Source organism: Gymnoscopelus microlampas (assembly GCF_963454915.1).
Source record: "Gymnoscopelus microlampas genome assembly, chromosome: 20".
Taxonomy (NCBI): Eukaryota; Metazoa; Chordata; class Actinopteri; order Myctophiformes; family Myctophidae; genus Gymnoscopelus; species Gymnoscopelus microlampas.
Window position 1 is genome coordinate 30,719,760 of NC_139957.1, and position 14,413 is coordinate 30,734,172.

The 14,413-nt window shown below is 40.3% G+C and overlaps 3 protein-coding genes across 4 annotated transcripts; 1 reads left to right on the forward strand and 2 right to left on the reverse strand.

The window, feature by feature from the left end:
• The first annotated feature begins 793 nt into the window (after positions 1-793).
• LOC311036627 (ubiquitin thioesterase OTUB2-like) lies at positions 794-3,505 on the forward strand. Of its 2 annotated transcripts, none has more exons than XM_084045453.1 (6): positions 794-1,002; positions 1,585-1,664; positions 1,769-1,887; positions 2,000-2,084; positions 2,863-3,054; positions 3,169-3,505. In XM_084045453.1, the coding sequence occupies exons 2-6, from the start codon at positions 1,587-1,589 to the stop codon at positions 3,388-3,390; spliced, it is 696 nt and encodes a 231-aa protein (XP_083901579.1). In that variant the 5' UTR covers positions 794-1,002; positions 1,585-1,586; the 3' UTR covers positions 3,391-3,505. The 2 variants fall into 2 exon arrangements, with proteins under 2 accessions (XP_083901579.1, XP_083901578.1); XM_084045452.1 differs by having other exon boundaries at positions 794-995.
• A 4-nt stretch (positions 3,506-3,509) lies between these two features.
• Positions 3,510-11,628, reverse strand: ddx24 (DEAD (Asp-Glu-Ala-Asp) box helicase 24; the record flags this gene model as incomplete). Its single annotated transcript, XM_084045451.1, has 9 exons — positions 11,532-11,628; positions 9,617-10,915; positions 9,006-9,488; positions 8,753-8,906; positions 8,025-8,534; positions 7,602-7,677; positions 6,553-6,741; positions 5,021-5,150; positions 3,510-3,745 (listed from the first exon to the last, which is right to left on the reverse strand). Exons 2-9 carry the CDS (start codon positions 10,908-10,910, stop codon positions 3,510-3,512), a joined length of 3,072 nt encoding a protein of 1,023 aa, XP_083901577.1. The 5' UTR covers positions 10,911-10,915; positions 11,532-11,628.
• Positions 11,629-12,173: 545 nt separating this feature from the next.
• serpina10b (serpin peptidase inhibitor, clade A (alpha-1 antiproteinase, antitrypsin), member 10b) lies at positions 12,174-14,280 on the reverse strand (the record flags this gene model as incomplete). The annotated part of the gene is made up of 4 exons (XM_084044109.1): positions 13,662-14,280; positions 13,271-13,544; positions 12,511-12,658; positions 12,174-12,365 (listed from the first exon to the last, which is right to left on the reverse strand). Exons 1-4 carry the CDS (start codon positions 14,266-14,268, stop codon positions 12,174-12,176), a joined length of 1,221 nt encoding a protein of 406 aa, XP_083900235.1. The 5' UTR covers positions 14,269-14,280.
• Between the last annotated feature and the right edge of the window lie 133 nt (positions 14,281-14,413).

Genomic DNA, 14,413 nt, shown 5'->3' on the forward strand with positions numbered 1-14,413 from the left:
TGTATTAGGCTATTTTTACATTTTCTACAGTCAAAATATGTTCAGATGTGATCAATGAAAGTGTGAATGTAAAACCGTAATTGACAGACTGGAAAGGAAAAACATTTGAAATAAAGCCATGATTCATATTAAAAGCATTAATTGTGACTACTCAATAAGACATTTATGAGCAAGAAAACGCATGACCAAGAACAGTCCACGTACCAATGCAACTAGTCGCAACTCCTTGCAACAAAACCGTTTTAAGGCCAGTCCACACCAATGCAACTCCTTGCAACTGTAATTTGGAATAATGGTTGCAAGTAGTTCTGTTGCAAGGAGTTGCATGTTGCAAGGAGTTGCGTCGCAAATCATTGGTGTCAATGTAACTCGTTGCAACAAGACCGTTTTAAGGCCAGTCCACACCAATCTAGCTCTGGTGCATAGCGTTAAGGCCAGACCGCACTAATGCAACTCCTTGCAACATGCAACTACTTGCAACCATTATCCCCAATGGCAGTCGCAAGGTTGCATTGAGGCGGTCTGGCCTTTAGAAGGAGTTATCCTTAACTCCTTCTCTAACGCTATGGACCAGAGGCAGCTGAGCTAACACCAATGCAACTCCTTGCAACAAAACCGTTTTAAGGCAAGTCCACACTAAATGCAACTCTGCAACTGCCATATATGTGATAATAGTTGCAAGAAGTTGCGTCGCGATTCACAATTGGTGTGGAGTCTGTGGACAGGCCTTTTAAAACTGTACTGTCCCTTTAACACAAGCACGTGGTAGAGTTAAATAACCGGATGTCCGAAAATGGAAAAACAAACAAAATGCCTCGACAAGAATCGACATGATGATCGACTACTCACTGCAACTCTGACATAAAGCAGCACGCCATAATAACCACACACTATCACCTATAGATCCGATTTCCCTGGTTATTTACCTAAACAATGCCCTCCTCCGCAACCCGGTACAGAACAATTCAACTAAACGACATTGCGACGCTCCTGTGGTATGTGGTGGGTTTGTTGATCGATAGTTACCACGGCGTCGCTCGCCGAAAATAGCCAATCTACAAGCTCACAATTAAGGCACAGTGGTTATTTTTCGGCGAGCGACACCGCCATACGACGAAGCATCTTAAGTGTCTTTGATGTGTGTGATGTAGTGAATACTGTCAAGTGTTTGTTTCCAGTGTTGCCATATATTGTGAGAGAAATAAGCAACCAGGTCTAGGAAAACAAACTCAAAAGAAGCAACAGGAGCACTTTAAAGTAAACCTATTTGAATTGGCTATTTGAAAATAGCCGACCTACAAGCTCACAACTGCCATTTTCAAAAACTCTTGCAATAAAATGTGGAATATTTGTGAATCATTCTAACAACACAAATGCTCCCTGGTTCCTGGCACTAAACGTTTTCATGAACATATTTGAGAACCACTGGTTTAAATATATATATATATATATATTGGGAAGCACGCCTAAATAAGCAAGTACACTTTAGCCACAAGCCCAATTTTTACAAGCAACTTTACAGGAAAAAAAACCCAAAGTCGCTTATAATAAGCCGACATGGCAACACTGTTTGTTTCTCTGCAGAGATGGAGCCACCTAGTCTTGTGTCATGCAGAGAGGACTTGTCGCTGTCCGTTGAGCAAACGACCGATGCCAAACACAATGTAGTGTATATGAGGGCAACAATACTGGTTGGCAATAATAATAATCTCTTTTTACATGAGCGGCTCGGATGTATTCATAATCTTTAAACCTGATGTCTTTGCAGGATTTACGCAGCCAGTTCTTATCCGTGAGAAAGATCCGTGGCGATGGGAATTGCTTCTACAGAGCTTTCTGCTTCGCTCACCTAGAATCAATTCTGCAAAATGTTAGAGCTTTGGACTGGTCAGTTATAAGATTATTATTACATTTCGCTGTACCAAACGATTTTCTTTAACATAATATGAGCCTTGACAGCCCATTAAACATGATCTCGCCTTGATGGATTCCATTTCAGGTTCAAGGAGAGACTAATAAAGAGTGGGATAGATGTCTCTTCTGCCGGATTCGAGGAGAGCTCCTTCAAAGATCATCTGACCACAGTGAATCACCTTTAACTTTTCAAATAACTAGTCTATACAATTGATTAAAACCCTGCTGCAGGTCAATGAGGACCACTTTCTTCGTCATGATGACTCAGAAACTTCTTATAGCAGAGATTTGTATCAGAAAAACAATGAACAAAGCCATAAGGCATGTCACACAGAGGACGTAATGGGCTGGGCTGTCATAAAGCAGTGAAGTGATTCATGAGGTTGAAAGGGGGCGCATAGTATTAATGTGATCAGTATGTTTTAGGCCGGGGCACAATAGCTTAATCCTTTCATTGGGCCCCAGACAGAAGACCCTTTTAGGAAGTAGCTATAACCACTAATCATACGTTTGCTACCATAATTCTGGGTTGGGCCTTCTACACATACCTTACATAAGGGAGAGAATAAAAATACCCAGTTAAAAGCAGTTAAAAAGGGGGATACATACTGCAGACGCACTATTAATGAGGTAATTACAGTATGGTGATTTAACAGGATTCAGGGGGCAGATTGAGTATCGTGACAGACTTAAGGCTAGTTAAACTAACACTGGTTTAGTAATTAAGCCAATGTATTGTTGGGTGGGTATGTAAGTTGTTCAAGGAATATAGATTAATGTTATGACTGACAAGGAAAACTGATAATAGTCACCCCAAAACACTATTCTGTTACATGACAATATTCTGGTGCCTTGAGAAAAGAATGCACAAATTACGTTTTATTTTGGATTAATATAATAAAATAACAGGAATGACAAATATGATTGGTACTGTGTTATCTGTTAAAGCTCATAGAGGTTGTGGAGCAATGCCAAGCTGATGAGCAAGAGGCCACCCTGCTCAAGCTCTTCAATGAACCGACAACCTCGGACAGTATGGTTCAGTACCTCCGACTGCTCACTTCTGCCCACCTGCAAAACCATGCAGACTTCTTCTCTAACTTTGTGGAGGCACCCAACCTGATGGACTACTGTAAACAAGTTAGTAAACTGTTGCTGCCCTCTAGAGACAGAATTGTGGGGCTCACTAGCATTACACTATCCAGATTAGTCAAAATATGTTTTGCTCTACATGATCTATGGGTCTTCTTTTAGGAAGTGGAGGCCATGGCAATGGAGTGTGACCACGTGGACATCCTGGCTCTGTCACAGGCCTTAGGTATTGGCATCCACATCATTTCAATGGAGGGTGACACACAGGAACTGGTCCACCACATAATCCCAGAGGGAGCTCAACCCTCTCTGCATCTCCTTTACCAAACTTCCCATTATGACATTCTTTACCCAAGAGCTGACCCATTCCATTATGTTAAGTAATGTATGTAACAAAAACATTTTTCAGCGATGCTTTTGATATTTTGAAATATCTTTTATGTGAAATTTTTTAAACAATTACATAAATTCAATCTGTATTTATTACACATTAACTCAACATGTCATTGCTGTGGCTGTTTTTTCTTATGTTTCTGTTTCTTTTTCTGGTTTGAGACACTGGTTATTGCAGTCTCCACACCTGCGATCGGCAGCTGGGGCAGGTTTAGCTTTCCCATCTGAGTTGGGTACTTGGTCCTTATCTCATGCTTGAACACAGGCTGGGCGAGCACATGCTTCAAGTGCTTCTTCATCCCCTTAACCAGTTTCTGCTGGTCTCGGTCATGCTCCTCTCCACCACCTGAAAACAGAGATCATATTCAAATTCAATTCACCCTTCGCTAAGCCCACTCAACTCTTGACCCAAACCCACTCAACTCTTGCCAGATCAAGGTCTGGCAAGCTGTAGCCAGAGTGCAATTTTTTTTTGCACTTGCAGATTCGTCTGGTCCCAGGCTAGGCAAGCTGTGCTTCACCAAATGACAAGGATTTCCCCATATAAATAATCAATAATTTTAGGAGCAAGAGCTTCAAAATCTCTTCCTAATATAGTCAACAAGGCCTGCAGTAGGCTATGCACTGGAAAAATGTGCATTTCTTCCAGTGCAACTAAAATACAGGAAAATGGAGAAAAGGAGAAACAGTATCCAACTCAATCAACTTTAACGTCACTATCACCGGACAGGAGTTTTCATGTACCGCACTGTAAGACTACAAATAGTTGCAGTTAATAAATAGACAAATTAATATACTTTAACGTGCGGAATCCGAAACAGGCAACAGCCAGGTGGTGTTGTATACAACACCTGTACAAGTTGTGCTGTGATTCTGAATTTCTGGTGTTGAAATCGGAACTCAGAGATTTAGAAGTTACTGAATGTCTCCATAACACATACATCTGCCATCAAAAATATTTTATTAAACTGTAAAGGGGGTGAAAAATGGGTGAAAAATGCCTCCAACCGCTTTCTGGGTACGTGGAATCTGTTGCTGGTTCATAGTCACCATTGCGTTATCGTGGTATTCCCATTCTTGCTATTAATGTTGCAAATGATTGTGTGTGCGGGCGATTTTTGACAACTATGACAGGTGACGGAAGAGTGCCAAACCATATGCCAGTTTAGCAACTAGCAGTTGGGGTGGGATTTATCGAAGGGTCAACTGTCTGCATATGAACAGATTTATATGATAATTTGCTGCTTCTCAACAGAGAAATATCCTGAGTATTGATATAACTGACTCTCCGAGTGGAAACATTTACTATTACGGGTCTATGTTTCCACTCATACAACCTTGCAACACATTAACTCTGGTGTCCCTGTTTTGAGTAAATCATGGCTATCAAGATAGCCTATAGTAGGCCTATATGCTTAATTTATACTCCCTCATCTGGTCGTGTGGCAAAAATTGCCGAAATACAAGCTCACAACGTGTTGTGATGCGACCCAATGTATTAAAGCTTGTAGATCAGCTATTTTTGCCATGCGACATCATCGTGCAATGAAGTCTAGATCAGGCTTAAGTGGTTAAATTAACAATCTGAATTTAATTGTACTGTATAGCTAGTTGGACTTGCCAAGCAAGACGTCATCATCCAGATCCACATCTAGGGCTTCCGCTGCTTTTTTGAACCAGGAATTGTGCTGCTTCTCTTTGCTGTTGTGGTACTCGATCTTCTCGATTTTCCTGGCCAGGTTTACACGTTCCTACGCATGAAAGTATACACATTACACACACACCAAAAAAATCTCACCGGAAAAGGACTGGATCGTTATAGGGTCACTATCAAGCTGTTCATGTGCAATTCAGTTAACAGTTATTAGTGTATAGAAATAACACTATAATAAAAAATATTTATACTGTTTCAGCCTTTGTCTACAGTTCCCATGATGCATTTCACAGGCAAGCACTAGCCTGGCACATCTATTCAGTCTATCAATGCTATAAATTACATCCGATTCATATTTTCTGAATACAATAATAGTGAGCAAGGACAATGTCATGCCCACTGAGTAGTGGTAGTTTTCACTTTCAGATTATATTTTACTAGGGTAAACTTTCAAAACAACTTATGTGGCGTTTCAAAGACACAGAAGACTTTATGGCACCTAATGGAACATTAACAGTACAAAAACAATTCCAATAGATGTGTGAAAATCGTGATAGTGTCCCTTTAATGTTGATTTCGACCTCACATCGTGATTGGCTGAGACATTCTATTCTACTCTTAGGTGCCAATATCTCAGATAACAGCACCTTAGCTTTCCTGTAGCCTAACCTCGTTCCCAGCTTTTCTCATCTCACAAGGAGGAAAGCCTGGTAAAAGAACTATGGCAGAAAGTGTCTATAGGTAGGGCTGTCATGATTACAAATTTAAGTTGACGATTAATTGTCACACAAATAATTGTGATTAACGATTTAATTGTGTTTTTGGCATTGAACATTAGAACATATGAATTGAATACAACTTAAAAATGTTGTTTGGTTTTTAGGCATAATCACAAATTGCAAAGGGCATTATGACAAATAAGTTACCTACAAAGACATTAACGACATATTTAATAATTGTTTACATGTGATGCGTTGTAAGCTTGTAGATCTGCTATTTCTGATTTTTTTTAATAGTATATGAAAATGTGTGAACATTTTTTAACAAGGAAACGATTATGACGATTATGCAAAAATAATTGCTATTATCTAAAATAATTGCTATTATCTCAAATAATTGCGATTATACGGTTATGTAATAATTGTGACAGGCCTATCTATAGGGGGGACTTCCATTGTAGGCACTTCTCCCAGTCTTTTTCGACAAATCATCATGTGACGTTTTCATGCCCAGGTTATGTAAACAGATCTGCACAGCATCAATGTAACTTACTTGGGCGGTACTTCCTGTACTTTCGCTTAAACACTTTCAGTAGCAGTTCTTGCTAAGCGTACCTGTAGCAAGCCAGCTTCAACCTTTTTACTTTGTTGCTGTCCACCGTTCAATCATAAATATTAACAATGAATCCAGGATATAATCACAGTAATACACTCAATGTTGTGGTATAATATATACTGTGAGATATTGGCATTCGTGTATTATTGGTTCATTAATCTCACCTTGATGGCTGTCATACATTTGGTCTCTATGGGGAACATAGGAAGATCCTCATCCTTCCCAAGAGTCCTGGAAATCTTCTTGAAGTTCATCATGTCATCTGGGCCTATTAGGAGTAAACTGAGACCCTCCTTGGCAGCTCTCGCTGTTCTTCCGCTGCGGTGCACATATGTCTCTGATGTCCTGGGAACCTAGAATTAAAAGAAAGAGGTTCTTAAAAACACAATACCTCTTTAATTGCACAATAGTTGCCACCTAATGCTAATGTGGCAATTAGAACACCCTTTATTCCAGTCTATGTATGTAACAACCAGAACTATGCAAAAATATGATTCAACTTACTAACTTACTTAATCAACATATGTTTGACTTCTGAGTATAGTGGTTTAGGTTTGACACATTGGATATATATATATATTTTTTTTTTTTTTTTTTTTTTTTTTTTAAAGATATGTTTTGTGGCTTTTTCTGCCTTTATTGATAGGATAGTAGGCTGACAGGAAATGGGGAGATAGATGGGGGGTTGACATACAGCAAAGGTCGTCGGGATCAGAGTCGAACCCGCGACACGCAGTCAAGCTGGACCAGCATTATGTGGTATGCGCCTGGACCGCTAGGCCAGCGGACACCCGACACATTGGATTATTGAAATCTAGGTCTTTAGAAGAACATTTTTTTAAATGAATCTCAAGCTGTGAGATACTGTTCATCTTTGTAACTAGAAGTGCGCCAATTTAAAGAATTAAAATACCTCCTGTTCTATGTTTTAGGCTTCCATATCTTTTGTATATAGATTTGGGCTTTGTAAAATGTATGCAACAGCGAACAATAAAATGTTAAAGCTTTATTATACAAATAACCTAATATAGATTACTTCAATATCTTTAAGTTAACTATAAATAAAAACTGCAAATACCAAGAATGTATAGTATAGCCTAAACTTCTTTCCACCCAAGGCCTACAGATGGAAATAAGCTTTTAGCTAAATGTGGTGCAATGCGTTTATTGTATGCTGTTCGTTTCAAATACATGACAGTGTGAAAAGATATACCTGATAGTGAATTACATGCTGAACATTGGGGATATCCAGTCCCCTGGCAGCAACATCGGTGGTTAGCAGGACACAACTGCAAAATGTTATAAAAATGGTCAATATGGTAATGAGGAGTTGGACAATGCTGAAAAATGTACAGTATTTCAGATGAAGGGATGGACAAAAGTGCTTTTCATGTCAGGAAAGTAAAACTATCAAAGATGTGAGCACCAGTAAAAAGGTGTTTATGTTTAACCACTTTAAACCTGGCATCCCTATTTTGGGTGAAACCCATCAAAAATAGCAAAAATAGCCAATGTACAAGCTCACAATGTTTTACGATTTGAGCTTGTAGATCATAATGGGTACATATTGAATAAATTAAACTGATCCCAAAAAAGGGCAAAACTATTTCTAACTATTAAAAAATCTGTGACTCACCTCTCCCTCTCAGCAAACCTCTCCAGGTTTTTGAGGCGCTGTTTCTGGTGCATATTGGCATGAAGCGGTAGTGGAGTACGGTCCAAGATAACCAGCAGAGAGTTAAGCCTTTTGATGCAGTCGATGCTGTTGGCGAACACCATGGTACGCCCTGGGTACTGGAGCAAGAAATAATACAGGACAAAATCTTTCTCGTCTTTATCGCAGTGGATCTTTGTCTCGATCAGAGTTTCCACTGTAGCCTCCTTCCTGGTAAGGTCAATGACTTTAGGCTTGGAGCTGATGCCCACTTTCTCCACGAGGATCTCCAGCTGGCTCCTCTTGTCTATTTCCCTCTTCTTCTGCAAGAGGCGAGTGGGAAGGCTGCGAGCCATGGTCAGGGTGGCAGAGAACACGAACGTCTGCCTCTTGGGATTGAAGTCAGTGGTGCTTAGCATCTCCAGCAGATTCTCCAGCTCTGCAAAGTGGCCTCTTTCTACCATGCGGTCGGCTTCGTCAATGACAAGGCATCTGCAGAACAAACATAATGAAATTCAAACCAATATTACCATGTTTTTATGGGCATTTATTTTTAAACGAAGGCAAAGTTTTCAAAAATAGATGATCTACAAGCTCACATGTTGCAATGAGTTTGTAGATGAGCTATTTTGGCAATTGGTCATACTTTCGTCCTTCGTCATAGTTCATAGAGTGTGGATCTAGAGATGTGTCAGAGGTTTGTGACCTACTGGAGCTGTCTGAGGTTCTGAAGATGTGGGTTCCTCTCCTTGATCAACTCCCATAGGCGTCCAGGAGTGGCGATAACGATCTCGGGCCGGTGCTTGAGCATCCTTGTCTGTTTCTGTGCTGCCATTCCGCCCACAATTAAAGCTGTTTTTATACCTGCAAACCGGTAAAAATAATTATAAGTGGTTTGAAGCATAAAATAGGGGAATCAAACGGAACCTATCATAAAGATCTGCTTGGTGACGTCAGACGTACCAGTAAATTTTGCCACAGCATCAATATGATGTTTGACCTGAACAGCCAGCTCCCTGGTTGGGGTGAGAACCAGTCCGAGAAGAGGTTGACCTTGACATCCACTTGTTTCTGTTATACCTTCGAAGTCTACATTCTCAATGACTTTAACACATCCAAATTTGTCATCATCTTCTTCCATCTGATCTTCATCATCATTATCTGTATCATCTTTGTCTTCAATGCCTTCATCCTCTTCCTCCTCAGCATCCACATTAGACCCCTCTTCCTGTTCTGTTGTAGACTCAGCATTTATTTCAACACTGGAAACACTTGCCTCATCATCGTCATCACCTGCCTTCGTGGCCTCATCCATATCTGGAATGTAGAGACTCTTCACCTTTGTGATCTCCTTATTTTGCTCATCATCCTTTTCTTCAGTGCCTTTCTTCCATTCTAGGATGGTGTGGATCATGGGAATACCAAAAGATAGTGTCTTTCCGCTTCCTGTTAATTACACATTTGCTTCATTAAATGGGAATACAGTAGGATGTGTTATGGAATGGATCAAAAACTAGACTAATAACTTAGACAATGCTGTAAGATCTTGATCTATTTATTCAATGTGATCTTACCCGTCTCTGCTGCTCCCACGATGTCCATGTGATCTCTGATGGCTGGAGGCAATGCCAGAGCTTGAATGGGGGTGGGGGATCCAAAACCAAGGCTGCTCAGTGCTCTAAGCACAGGGGCTGGAACGAACAGACCCTTCCATGCACTCACATCCGTTTTTTGGTCAGAGCCTGAGAGGGCAGCATTCGACCAGTTTCTTGCCTTCTTTTTGGGGATCATTGAAACTTGGTCCTGCGAGGGCTGTTCTGTTGCCTGAACATCAAGATCTGTTTGAGATTCCTGCTCTGTCTGTGCCTCAGGGGCTGTTGCCTTTTCTGCCTGCTTCTTTTTCTGCATTTTCTTCTTCTTTTCCATCTTTGATTGTGATTGGGCATCCATTTCAGAACTGTCAGGCTCTTCCAATTTCTTCTCTTCAGAAGCGCCATCCTCCACTGTGTCATTATCTGCATCTACCTTCTTCTTTTTCCTCCTTTTCTTCTTCTTTTCCGTTTTTGATTGAGATTGGGCATCCATTTCAGAACTGACAGGCTCTTCCAATTTCTTCTCTTCAGAAGCCACATCCTCCACTGTGTCATTATCTGCATCTGCCTGCCTCTTTTGCTGCCTTTTCTTCTTATTTTCTGTCTTTGATTGTGATTGGGCATCTATTTCAAAACTGATAGGCTCTTCCAATGTCTTCTCTTTAGAAGCCCCATCCTCCACTGTGTCATTATCTGCATCTGTCTTAGGACACAGAGGCTGTTCCTTCTTCTCCTCCTCACCACTCACTGAACTCTCTACAGGAATTTTATCTTGTTTGGTTGACTCCTCTCCAGACACTTTCTTTATTTTCTTCTTTTTCTTTACTTGTTTCTTGGTTTCAGTTGCGTCGTCTTCTCCTTCGCACTCCTCTGCAACTTTGCCTTCATCATCATCTATCTCACTAGATGTTCTTTTCTTGGCTTTCTTCTCCTTTTTGTTCTGTACTGATGCTTTAACGCCAACCTCGTCGCACTCCTCTGCGACTTCGCCTTCATCGTCATCTATCTCACTAGATGTTCTTTTCTTGGCTTTCTTGGCTTTCTTCTCCTTTTTGTTCAGTACTGATGCTTTAACGCCAACCTTAGTAGAGTCCATCAGACGGTAGTCGTGCAACTCCTCAAAACACACCAGTCCCCCCATGCCCTCCTCAGAGAAGAGACTGGGGTCGAGTTCGACTGCTTTCCAACTACCTTTCACATGGATCGCCCGTTTGTCTGACTTATTATGTGATCCAAAGAATGGCTTCTTTTTCATCTGAGACTTTTTCGTCTTCATTTTTCCTATGAAACAGCCAGGACAGATCAGGTTGGCATTGAGTTACTGAGTGCATATTACAGTTGATGCATGATTTATGTAGTTCTGACATGGGCAAGACCTACACGCACCACATTATTAACACACACACACACACACACACACACACACACACACACACACACACACACACACAAATGTTCATAGTGTTGACTATATTTAGAGGTATAACCCAATCCACACACACACACAACACCGAACAACGGCACCTCACAGTGTGCTATTATTACTACTGTACATTACATTAGTTATTTTTAGTATTACGATTGTTACTTTATTATTTATTTATAGCTCCGTTTGGAACCGGAGACTGAGATTCCAAACGGAGATGAAGATAATGTACTTATTAATATTCTGTCAAGAAGAAACACAAGCATTTTACTCTCTTATTCCTGTGTATGGGATGCAATGCAACAGTAAAAATAGAAGTGTCTTAGAAAGTCAGCGTGAAAATCATTAAGATTGAATATAACCCTTGGGCTGGCGGCTTGAATCCGAGCCCTGGGTTCCTTTTCAGACGCAACGTTAAATCAAATAGCAATTCTAAGAAAGACACACAAGAGGAACCAACTTTAGACCCACCTGGAACTGTTGTCAGTTGTTTTCTTCTAAATATCACCACGTTTGACTACACTCACGAGGGCGCAGCCATTAGTTATGGTGACGTGGTAAAACAGGGGGCGGAGACTACACGAAAGTTCCGCCGGAACTTTAGATTTCAAAATAAAGGTTTTGTTTTCTTTCTTTCTTTTATATAAAAAAAAAAGTATAACAAATATTGATTGAAGCATAGTCATAGATAAGATTGTGTAAGTAACGTTATACATAACTAATCTGCAGCTAAACAGGATAAGCTTTTGGGACCTTATTTAAAAATGAACTCTCTTCTACATTACATTACATTATACATACTACACTATTGTTATTATATTATTATCATTTGAACAGAATCTTTATTGAATCAAATCCCAGGCATAACATTAGAATTCTTTATTGTCCAAGAAATCCGACTAAGCAATTAGGGACAGACATCACATACACATTTTACTTTCACAATAGAAATGCAGCAAATGCAACAAATAACATGCAAGATCAAATGAATGTAGATATAACAGCTACATCTTAACATTCAAATTATGTGTTATTTGAAAAATAGACCAACCACGAGTATATTCTACAATTTCTACTATAAACAATATGCAGAATCTTGCTTTTTATAACAGGCTACTTTTTGGTCGGGTCTATCACTCTGCCCATGAACAGCAGACTGTTGGTCTCCTCGTGGTAGATGAAGAAGAAGAAGGGTCTGTTGATGGTGAAGGTCCGTGGTAAGGAATATGCCGTGATGCCTACTGATGTGGCAGCTGCTGCAGTCGTCCCAGCCTCATCCACTTCGATCACTGCCTTGTGCAGAATCTACATCCACAGATAGAAATGCATTATTTATTCATACAGATATAATCTATGTGTTATTTTATTGCTATTTTTTCTTCTTCTTGGGTTCCTTTTATACAGCTTGTATAAAATGTACAACAGGACTACAGTAAACTGACCAACGCACCTCTGACACTTTGAGGCCTTTGTCCTTACTCAACCCTGTGAGATTTGATGATTCACTGAAGATGCTGGAGACACCCAAATCTGGAAGGATCTGGTGCAGTGCATAGGATTCCTCCATACTGAATTTGGGCATGTTGACTTCCAGTTTTCTATAAATAAGAAAATAATTTAACAGCAAAGCCATAAATATTCAGTAGAGTAACGCACTGATCAGGCAGTGATTTTCAAACATTTTAATTTCAAGGTCCCGCAGCTTGATATGTATTAGGCCACGGACTCCTATTGTACTAACTAATGGAACCAAAATGGGTTACAGAGTTACAGACTCATAAGGGTCACAGGCATAAGGGTTACAGACTCATAAGGGTCCATTTGGTTCCCAACTATCAGCCATTTAGCTGGGGACCCACTGGAACCTTTGATTGATTGGTATACTTTATTAACAGTTTGCAAAATAGTACAGAGGCATAATTATACAATAATGCTAAAAGGATAACACAAAAAGTCCTAAGGGCTATAACACACAAGAAATCATCAACTCAACTAGTAGCAATAAAATTGATATACAGGGGGGGCGGGGTCATTTCTGGTGTCTTGTCTGGAAGACTTTGTTAGGACCAGTTGCAAATTGCAGACAGGTGCTTTCTTATGGCGGTTTTGAAGGAGGGTCCCTGGACCCCACGTTGGGAATCAGTGCATTACAGTGTGATCAACAATGTTGCAGCATAATGTCTCATTGAACAAGGGTTTTGTGAACTTACTCTTTTTGCAGCTTTGTGATCCAGGACATGAATCTCTTGGCAGTGATCCCATCATCGATTAGTGTGTAGTCCATTCCCTCGTTGGGCAGCAGGATCAGCATCGAAACACCTTCCTTGTATGGAAGCTTCAGCACTCTGGCACCAAGTGGAACATCTTCCATTGTGTAGACTTTATCTTCATAAAACATCATTGGCACCTGGACAATGTTGTAATTGTCAATGTAGAAGGGTCCATTTTGTGTCAGATTGGAGTTAAAGGGGTTTTCCCATGCTCCTGTGTAGGATAAATAAATGATATGTGCAATAAGTCATACACAAATATGGAAGTGTACCAGTTTTGTCATGGACAAAGTGGTAGCTTGGGAAAGCATGATAATCAGAAGTAACTTACCCTGGAAGAATATAGTGTTGAGAAGCATGAGCTGGGTCAGTGGCTCCAAGCTGGTTAACATATCCGTCACTTTGTTCCCAGTCCTCTGCAAGATATAGTCATTGATGGTGGCAATACTTGCTTTTGTGTCTGCAAAGTCCACATTGTTGATGTCAGCATTAAAAAACCTCTTGATCTGCTCACTGAAGGTCTTCTGTACCTCAAACTTTAGGTCAACAAAGAGGGCTGTGCCATGGTCCAGTTGCAGGGATTCACCAGTTGTGATGTTCCCATGAAGGTGTTGGAAAAGTTGCGGGATGAATTCTGGCAGACCAACCTGCTCCAACTGGGCCAGATTGAGGCCTTTCATTATTTCCTCACGTGTGACACCACCAGCGGCCATAGACAGAGTAGCAAAAGCTGATGAGATGCTCAAGGGCGAGAAAAAGATGTTCTCGTCATTGTAACTGGATATTTTTCTGTAGAGGTTCATGGCAAAATCCATATTGTTGAAAGCAAGATCTGTCATATTGGGACTTGGCATTTGTGTTTGGTGGACAGAGTCCATGGTGCACATATATGTTATGATGAAAAGGAGTCCCATCTTCATTTTTTGTACAACCATCATGTGTTCTGGAATGGTTTATCAGCTCAATCTGGAAAGCTGTGGTTTAGATGATAAATATTAAGAATAATTGAACAACTATATAATCATACACATTTAGATGAATAACACTAAGGTAAATTAATAACATTGCATAACTGATTCACAT